Source organism: Pundamilia nyererei, unplaced genomic scaffold (assembly GCF_000239375.1).
Source record: "Pundamilia nyererei isolate P.nyererei 1_Seehausen unplaced genomic scaffold, PunNye1.0 scaffold00434, whole genome shotgun sequence".
Lineage (NCBI taxonomy): Eukaryota > Metazoa > Chordata > Actinopteri > Cichliformes > Cichlidae > Pundamilia > Pundamilia nyererei.
This window is the reverse complement of record NW_005187835.1, coordinates 88,454-98,510: the sequence shown is the minus strand read 5'-3', so window position 1 is coordinate 98,510 and position 10,057 is coordinate 88,454. Positions and strand designations below refer to the sequence as shown.

General features: G+C 45.0%; 1 protein-coding gene across 1 annotated transcript in view; it reads right to left on the bottom strand.

Moving 5' to 3' along the window:
* The window catches only part of vars2 (valyl-tRNA synthetase 2, mitochondrial), a 20,031-nt gene that overhangs the window by 1,380 nt on the left and 8,594 nt on the right, over positions 1-10,057 (bottom strand). Inside the window, exons 14-25 of the mRNA XM_013916026.1 lie at positions 9,946-10,039; positions 8,324-8,394; positions 8,127-8,252; positions 7,930-8,034; positions 7,488-7,556; positions 7,332-7,410; positions 6,832-6,962; positions 5,300-5,452; positions 4,773-5,024; positions 2,836-2,947; positions 1,498-1,700; positions 470-619 (exon numbers count right to left, since the gene is read on the bottom strand). Coding sequence (XP_013771480.1) covers positions 470-619; positions 1,498-1,700; positions 2,836-2,947; positions 4,773-5,024; positions 5,300-5,452; positions 6,832-6,962; positions 7,332-7,410; positions 7,488-7,556; positions 7,930-8,034; positions 8,127-8,252; positions 8,324-8,394; positions 9,946-10,039 — 1,545 coding nt within the window. The remainder of the gene's footprint in view (positions 1-469; positions 620-1,497; positions 1,701-2,835; positions 2,948-4,772; positions 5,025-5,299; positions 5,453-6,831; positions 6,963-7,331; positions 7,411-7,487; positions 7,557-7,929; positions 8,035-8,126; positions 8,253-8,323; positions 8,395-9,945; positions 10,040-10,057) is intronic.

Sequence of the window (10,057 nt, the reverse complement as noted above, 5' to 3'; positions counted from 1 at the left end):
GCTCAGCTGCAGGGGGCAGGTGGAGCAGTGGGTTCATAGTGTGGTGTCATACGCACCTGATCTCCAACACCAAACCACGCCTCCCCTTTAAGGACGGTGCTGGGACAGGAGGGTGGAGGTGTATGCAGGGCAGCTGAACAGCAACAAATAAAAAGCACCAGAATGTGCAAAGCTGGAGTGTGGCTCCTCATTCTGCCACAGCAGGATTCGAGGTGTTTGAGTGGAAGAATGTACGTATATGTACGAGGTTTCATATAATCTCCTATTTTAAATTGTAATTTTTATTTATCAGCAAAATCTCAGTATCAGTCTTTGAAATGCTCAGTGCACCACTCTACAACCATCTGTTGGTTAGGGAGCGATAACAGCAGTGCCATTCCCTGAGCTTTGATTCTCTCTCTCCAAAACATGAAGCTGACTCAGATACAGTGAAGCAGTTACAAACAAAGCTGCTGCAGGTCTCCTTCACCTTACTGTCCATCTGCTCCCGGACATGAGAAGGAACCTTGGTGAGGTAGCTTGGAGACTGGACTCTGGCAAGGATTTGATCCAGCTTTGGGACGAGCCTGTCTCTGCGCTGAGAGAGCTGCACGATCTGTTTCTCAATGTTCATTCCACTCTGAGAGACACAACACAGTACGTTAGACATGACCAGCATCCTCATCACCACTGCAAAAACATCCAACAGGAACAGGATGGGATTCTCATCACAGTGCAACCATGACGTGAACAATGTGTGCTTCTCTGAAGAGTTATTAGATTTGCTTAAGCAAAGGTCACATGACATTTAATATTCGTTGATTATGTGCTTTTATTTATACACGACTCTCATAAGGCCACAGCATGTCAATGGAGTTCAGGTCCACACCGTGACTGGGATATTGCAGCACCTTGACTGTGTTTGGGTACATTGTCCCGATGCACGACTCCAGTTTTGGCTGTGGGACAGATGCCCTCAGCTCTGACTTGTCGGTGTACAGAGGAGCTCGTGGTCTTCAGTGGCTTCACCTGAAAGCGCTGCTGATGATCTAAGAAGCTTGGAGAGAAAAACGACTGGACTTCTCTAAGTTTCTTGAAGACGTTTCACCTGTCGTCTGAGAAGCTTCTTCAGCTCTAAGGCCAAAGGTGGCGGCTCCCAGATATTAATAATATAATCTGTACTGTGTAAGAGGGTAGTTGAGCCACTACTGATCATGTGCCTATTCACACAAGATGTTTATCTCCTTGGCTCATGGTGTTCGTGCCAGCAAACTGCCAAAACTGCACACTTGGCGATGACCAACCAATCAAGTTGTTAGCGTAACCTGACTGCTCCTTACTTATTAAACCCTGTGCATTACAGATTGGGTTCATATCCTAGAGTAAATAATTTCATTCGCAGTATGTCAGATGATAATCCCAATGCTGAAAGACTAAACTGTCAGTCAGTCCAACACACAAAGTTAATTCATTAACAATGAAGTTCATTGCTTCATGCAGAAGAAGCCCGATACATACTTGAACGTGAAGATGTAGCTGACATGTGTGGTCCACCACACCAGCGAGGCTTGTTTTGGGTGGAGAAGTGGAGTGTACAGACGGGGGGATACTGCCTCTGTCAGAACAGCAGATGTGAAGGTCGGAGATTCGGCTTAAAGTCCTAATCGCTGACCCGAAGCGAAGGAGGACCTCGGCCTGGCTGGGCGAACACACTGCCCACACTGAAACCATCGAGATTTAAGGAAATTAAAGCACGAAATCATTTTTGTTCTTTTCTTAAAGAATAAAAGGTTCTGCCACAGCTGAGTGTGGCTCTCAAGGAGCTTTCAGAGTTTTGGCTACTTTGTTACACATATTCAGGCCAGTGCTCATACCTGACCGTTTTCAAAGGAATGTTTTATGTTGGTTTGTTGAACCTCTGACCTGACCAGTGTTGTGTCTACACACAACAGGCAACTTAGCAAAGAAACTATTTTAAGTGAAGCCTTTGGCACTTTGTTAAAAACACAGTTTGTTCCCATTTTTGAATACCAAGAAAAATACCAAAGATACCAGTTCGACAAGCATTAAATGCTATTTTTACACAAACAAGACTATTCCAAAAAAACTAAGTTAAAAATTTGGCACATATTAGTATGCAAAACATACTGCACTAGCAAAGAGCTGAAACAAAACCTGAACAATCAGCTATTTACTGGTTCATCTACTGTCAGAAATGGTCCCAGTGGAAGTGCAGCTGTCAAGAAGCCGTTCTTAATGAAGCCGAGAAAAAACAAACCGAGGCATGAAAATTATGCAAGACGCGCACTGATGATCAAAACGTGTGTGATGGAGAGAAATCCAAATCTGAAACTTTTGGTTCAAATCATTGAATTGTTCAGAGCACATCAGGTAGAGGTGCGTGTCTAGCCTCCTCAGATCCCAAAGCAGTGTGGGATCATCCTGACAGATAACAGAACAAGAGGCAGAAATATCCAAGGAAAAATTCTGAATGTCCTCCAAGAAGCCTGGAGAACTATTCCTGAAGATACTTTTAAGGAGAGCTGTCTCAGAGAGCTCAGGCTGTGAAGAATAAAGCTGGTCCTATGGGAAAACGGGAAATGGGTGCAGCGATTTTTGTTAAATATCTGCAAACCTTTAACTTCTGTGCTGTGTCTCCATAAAGTCAGAGTTTGTGCAATATTAAAAAGAAAAAAAACGCTGCACCCATTTTCCTGGCAAAGAGTGAAGAAATCACAGGTGACTCAAGACTTTTGCATAGTAATAAAACGTAACTTTGTTGCTATATTTGCTTTCAAGCATTTGCCAGTGGAAGAGTCGGTGTGATAATGCTTATGCCTTCTTGTGCTGACTTACTGTCAGGTTTTGCTTTGGTTATGCCGCACTGTGCTCGTAAAGAACGGGCCACTCGGATCACTTCCTGTACCAGCAGGAAATCTCTTTCCTCTTCGGCAAAATGCCAGTGTGCCTGTGAGAATGGAAAGGACCGGGAGGTTAGAAAACGAACACATCAGCTGAAGTCCACAGACAGTGTTGTAAAGAGTCTTTTAATAACTCTGGGCCAGTTTTCAGTCCTGGACTAAGAAAGCATGTCAGTGTCCAGGTTAGTGTGGAGAAAACCCTCGGTAAAAAGTAAAAGTTTAGAAGCTTGTTATTCTCATGTGACCTTCGTTATGCCACAGTAGAGCATTTTCTCTCTTTTATCACCACGCATTCACTTGCAGCTGCTGGATGTTACTAAGTTTGCACCTTCTCTTTCCCCGGTTTGTGCTTCCTTCTTTGGCTCTTTCTCTCTGCAGGCATGTCTGACTGCACTGATTTGCGTTTGCTCGTCCCACAAATAGGTTTTTAAATCTTTTCTTTTTCAGGTCATGTTGTAGGACTGTCTTGGTTGACATGCCTCTGCAACATTCACTCTCCTCAGGCTTTGGGGAGGCCTGTGCCAGGGTACTGGAGGTGTGAGTCTGTCTTTTCATTGTGGTTGTGGAATGCTGGACCAACTCTTCCTCCTCGCATGGATATTCGAGGTTTCATGGGAGTTTGCCGAACTAGTTGACATGTGCTTTGTGGGTTTGGAGAAGGCATTCAACCGCATCCCTCTGGGTATCCTGTGGGGAATTGCAGGGGAATACGTTGTATTGGGCTTATCCAGGCTCTGTACAAGTGTTGCTAGAGCTTGGTCCACATTGTTGGTAATAAATCAGATTTATTCTTTCTGTTCATCATTTTTATTTGCCGAATTTTTCTTCTCAGAGTTTGCAGCTGAAATCGAAGCAGCTTGGCTGAAAATTAGCTACAAGTGCAAGACCACGGTCCTTAGAGCAGGGCGGAGTGCTCAACGATTTAAGTAAGGAGAGCAGGAGTGACAGTGCACTCTGAACTGGTCTGTTGTATTGTGGTGACACACTCACATTCAGAAAGAGCCAAATGTGAAAGCAAAGGTGTTGCTGGTCCATCTACATTCATACCCTCACCTATGATCAGGAGCTTTGGGTAATGACCAAAATAATGAGATGAGGGCAATCCTGGGTTCAGCCTTAAGGAGAGGGTGAGGATCTTGGTGAGGGGCTCAGAGTCGAGCTGCTCCTCTTCCAAATCCAAAAGAGCCAGATGAAGTATTTGGCCACACCAGGCTTGGGTGTTCTGGGAGGAGGCTCAGTAGCTGATTAGATTAGTGCCAGTAGAGGGATGGACAGACATTTAAACCTTCAGGAGTAATTACTGGTGAACTCTCTCTTTCCCAAACGTTCAGAGAGTTTATTTCCTGCTATCAACATAAGATCATCTAATCTATGTTATTGTGGGGAGTTGATCTTACAGCCTTACGATTATGGCTGTTGTCAGCTGGACCTTATTTACTGTCCCTCAGTCTGTGGGCGTACAAACTGGGCAGTGTGATCAATATTATCTGCTTCTCCAGTGATATCTGTCACTGAAATATTATTAAACTCTTGAATTACAGTATAATTACAGTAAATGTCTCTGGGTGAAGCTCACCTAATAAGCAACAACAGTCGCGTTGTGTTTCCTTCTGCTTGCTGTGAGTTTTAGTGTCTCAAGTTTGCCTGAACATGTTTGGATCCGTCTCTGCTCGTCATCTCTGACAGGAGAGGTTTCTGCCAAGCTTGTACTTGGTTTACTTTGACTGGAATAACTTGAGATTGGTAGAAATTTGGAATTTTCCCAAATCCAGATATCAATGCACATTAGCAGGGTTTTTTTTAGCGTTATTTAAGACAAGAAGGTGCTTTCCTGGGGGGCTACAAACACTTGAAAACCTCAGAAAGCCCTACCAACTGAGCGGAGCGGGGGTACGGCTGTAAACACAGGCTGGTTTGTGCAGCAGCTTCGGGTGCAAACGGCTGAAGTCTCTGCCACAGCTCCTCAGTGATGAACGGCATGAAGGGGGAGAGCAGGGCCAAGGACACAGACACACAGTGATAGAGAACGGCGATGGCCGCCTGCCTCGCGTCACCACTGTGCTCTGCGTCGGTTGTGAGGACGACTTCCTGGTCCTGCTGGGTCAGCAGAGGCTTTATATACTCCTGCAAATACACACAGAGCAAAGTGACAGCAGCTCATTCAGTGCTGGGCTAACTGCTGGCTTAGCGCTAACACTTTAGTCTTAATTAAGTTAATCTCTTTGCATTAAGCTTTGAGCCTCCACGTTTCCATGGAGAAACCAGATAAATATATCACCTTCTCTTTTTTTTTAGACAGAGCAGTAAGAAGATCAGTGGAGATACAAAGGAAACCCTCTTATCTGGTCTGTTGGGATGATCAAAGTCTACGCATGTCCTGGGACAGTTGTGCTCCTCACCATGTAAATATCACACAGGCTGTGGACCCAGAAGGAGTACAGGGCAGACGTGACGCTGTGGAGCTCATAAGCTTCAAAGGCCTGCTCACACTGCCCAACCGTGCTGTGTAGTCTGGAGCAGATCCAGCGGTCCATGCTGCTCAGAGGAGCTGTCTGCAGAGGCAAACACTGTGAACGAGGCGCTTCCAGTGTACACAGTCAAGTTTATGATGCCAGATTAGAAGAAGATGATAAAAGTAAACATTTTTCAGATGTCTTTTCCTCCACGCTGTCAAACAGTGTGTGAAACGGGCACAAACAGACAAGATTTCCCACACCTCAAACCTCTGAGAGACGGCACAGCTGTTTGTAAAGTGGGAGTGGGGAGTCAGCGTGTCATGCTCAGACTACGTCCACACTGGCCCGGGTAGATTTGAAAACGGCGTTTTCGTCTGAAAACACTCTGCGTCCAACTAGCGTTTTCACAGTTGTGTGTCCACATTGAAACGGCCCAAAACGCTTACGTGCAGTCCTGCGCAAAAACGAGTGAGAACTAAAGAATTTGAAGAAAATTATCTGATATTCATCTTTTTTTAGGGCTGTCAAAATTGAGAGCAATCAAAACAACTGCTGTATAATGCCCTCCGCTATCTTTGTTTAATTGGTCACATGACTGCATCACATGACCAACATGCGTCATCGTTTTCTAGTGTCCACACTGCGCCATGTGGACGGGAGGCCAAACCGTAGAGAAAACTGAGTTTTCAAACGCATCAGTGTGGACGTAGCCTCAGTGGACGTAGCCTCAGTGGACGTAGCCTCAGTGGACGTAGCCTCAGTGTCCACGCCGTTAAAACAAAGCTGTCATGATGCATTTTGGTATTTGAGAAGAACTGTAGTTCATTTTAACCTGGGGCATTTCTCTTGGTGTGCATGTTTAGTCCCTGTGTTGTGAAGAACAACGAGTTTCCTCCAGCTTGGGTCCGACTCAACGGAAAAAAAAAAAAGATCTTTTAGGATCAGCGGATAGATAATGGAGTCAGAGAGCTCCATGGTAACTGGTCAGCTGACCTGATCACTCTGTGCGGGGCAGCCAGTGTTGTTGTATTAGTCTGCTTCTATGTTTTGACAGGACCGTGGAGACGCCCGGGACTCCAGCCGGGCCTCTGCAGTTGTTCTTGGACATATCAGGTTCCTGCTCAGTGACACAAACTGTTCTTTTCCCTGAGTGCAGAGGTGGACGGCGTGTAAACTTTAAATATTCCTGTCGCTCTCAGAAAGAAAATGCCGTGTTTATAAGGGACAAACTTCTTTCGCTTGCTATAGAGAACCTCTGACAGCCTTTGTACAAAAACACTTTCCTCTCTTTTTACACTTGTGTTACATTCAACACAGCTCAGTGCTCATACTCTTTGATATGTAGGCTCAGTCCTTCAAAAAACAAACACCACACACACACATCCTGTCAGATAAGCTTAGCCTTTTTCAAACAACAACAAGTCTATAAGGTAAGAAGAAGCGCTCCAAATCGTCTGACATCGTTCTTGCTGTACCTTTGCTATAGTTTCCAGTGTTGCTCCGTTCTCACTCAGCACTCCCAATGTGAACCTTAAGGTCTGCCACATCTTATTACAGAAGTGTCTGCAGCTCAGAACCTGAGCGACAGACAGACTGAGGTCTTCTCCTGACAACAGGCAAAAGTGAAAACGTTACACACAGTAAAAAGACAAAGCAGCAGCCCACCGGTCTAACATGGATCCCTCGTTTGATTGTTCTGCTCCCCAGCAGTTAGTTACGAGTTAGGAACCTCTGACTGTGATGAAAGATGAGATGTTATCACCCTGATAACATCTCCTAACCATACCCGAGATGGTTTTAACCTTCTGTGTTGTAATGACGGCTGGCTTTTATGTGAAACAGGGATCAATAATATGTTATGCAGTCACTTTTAACTCTAGTGAACATATGCATCACATCTTCTTTCCCGTGACGCTGTCTTCCACATTCATTCGCTCTGACAAATTGCTTCCTGTCAGAGGAGGGACTCACTCACCCTGCATTTTGTGAGAGCAAAGGGCAAAGCGCAGAGCATCAGTCCCACACTCTGGGATCCCCGCGGGGAAGTCCTTCCTCTGTGGGGAAGCAGATGTAGCAGACAGATAAGAGTGGGAATAAAGAGAAAGAACGAGTCGGGAGGGGGGGGGCTGACCTGTGCTTCCATGGCAACCAGCTGCTCCCTCGGATCCAGGTTTCCCTCCTTCACTTTTCCTTGAAGTCTCTAAGAGGACGGAGGAAACCACATCGTTTAAGGTGAAGAGCAGACGGCTGTGCCGCGGTGACGGCTGTACTGCTTACAACTCTGCTATGCATCTTCTCAGCAACTCAGAGGTTGTGAGACAAGATAAAAATGCAATCTTTCGCCAGCTGTTGTTAGCTCTCTACACCGCGCTGTAGCAGTGAAGACAAATCAATAACTGCTTTTCTTTAAGACGTCTAGAAAGAGCAAAAAAGTGAATAAATGTAACCATTTCCTTAAAATAGAGCGTAACAACAAAACAGACGCTAACATGATGTTTCTGACACTAGTTTAAAGATGCCGGGGCTCTTCACTGAGTGGGACGGATGTCAGACAGTCATTACGGCCTTATTACCTCCAAAGAGACTCCGTGTATAACGTCTAAGGGGTCGATGACATTTCCCAGAGATTTACTCATTTTTCTGCCATATTTATCTCTCACTAGTGAATGAAACAGGACCTAAGAGACAGGAAGGAAACGGGATGAGAGACAAAAATAAAATAACAGGATATGCTGAGGCTGTAGTCCATTTTCTCATTATTATAAGTAACCTGTTTAAAGGGTAGCTGCCCGGTCAGCTCTGTTCCAAGCATCACCATCCTGGCAACCCAGAAAAAGATGAGGTCACTGCCCGTCTCCAGGACAGAGTTAGGGTAAAACTGCTGCAGGTCAGCGGTCTGTGGAAAGAGTGGGTGGGTTAGGGATGAGGGTTGCTTCTTTTTACATTCAGTCAGAGGAAGTCCAGTACCTGATCTGGCCAGCCAAGCATGGCAAAGGGAAAGAGCGCAGAGGAAAACCATGTATCCAAGACATCTGGGTCTGAAACAGGGAACAATGTAGCTGAATTCTGACACACCTCACATCCTTTTATTTTGTCTCAACATCAACAGTCCAGCTCAGTAAACCACTAACTGGACCCATTACCATTTTTGTCACACGTTTCAGATCATCAAACAGTTTTATATTAGACAAAAATAAGTAAACTTAAAAGACTGTTTTTAAATTTATTACATGAGAAAAAGCTATCCAAACCCAGCTGTTCAACTAAGAAATGCAGACAAAGTGAAGTAAGCCAGAAGATGTCAAAAACCAGCACACTGGGATCCAATCACTGACATCTGTGACTCCGACACAAGTACAGAGGATTTACCATCAGTCATCCACACGTGGAGAAAGCAGTGCGAACCTTCACAGGAGCGACCAGTCTGACAAAATTACTCAGAGTGCACCGACGACTCATCCGGGAGGTCACAGAAGAAGCTAGAACATCAAAAGAAGACCTCGGTCGTCTCAGTTAAGGTCAGAGCTCGCGATTCAACAACCTGAATGAGAGCAGGCAAACATGGCCTCCATGGGAGAATTCGAGGAGGAAACCACTGCTGACAAGAACAGGAAGGGTCGCCTCACAAAAACACCCTCAATGTAGCCGACTTAAAAGAATTCTACAAAGAAGGTTGGCTCAGTGTGAACGACTCATTAGCAACACAACACTCAAGTTCCTACAGCGAGGGTGGCAGCAGGCGTTTGGAGTCTGAAGCCTGCTGGTTATCTTAGCCTGACATAAAACCTGTTTCACAACCTGAAACGTGTGACAGACATGCACCAAAAAGCCTACAAAACTACCAAACAATCAAGTAGGCAACTAATACTTTTACACAGCAGTGTGTAAAAATCATGAACATGTTCAGACCCGTCTCATTAGATCAGCGAATCCTTGTCCTCGTCATTTAGCCGGCTGTAGCGCAGTCATATTAGTGGTTTACAGAAAAAACAACAGCAACAAATAACTAGAAAAAGTTGCATTTCCTGCAAAAATGCAGCGTAAATGGCATGTAGTGGAATCTGAAAACAGCAGAAGGAGAACTGTCTGCTGAAAAGAAGAAGAAGCTGAAATTTGTGTTGAAAAGAGTTAAAAAGTTGAAGTGTTAACTGAAGCTTCTTATGTCATAAGCGGGATTCGAACCCGGGCCTCCCGCTCTGAGAACGGCTGCTCATCTCACTGAGCTAAAACACGGCTCAGCCCGGCAAACCAAACTGGTGATCACACTGATAATGTGGTCCCATCCAGCAAAATGGGCCAAAAAAAAGGGTACAAAAAGCTTAATATCTAAAAAAATGTATAAAAGCTATGAACACCAAAAGATATATCACGCTTCAGCAGAAAGAGCAGAACAATTTAAAGTTTGAATGGTGAAAATCGGCTGAAAACTGAGGGACTAGTTAAGCGGCAAAAAATTGGCAACTAGAATAATAATAAAGTTTAAAGAGAAACAGGAACACAATAGTGTGAACGCCTCACGGCATTCACACAATAAGGTAACAATGTGTAGATACAGCAGCAGGTTAAAGGTCAGGAGGGAGGTGAGTCACCCCGAGTCAATGTGACGGCATCTGGCTTCAATCCATATTTGACAGCAGCTCTCTGACGGGCCTCGTCCTCGCTGCGTCCCCAAACCCACTGCTCCTGCACGCACGCACGCAC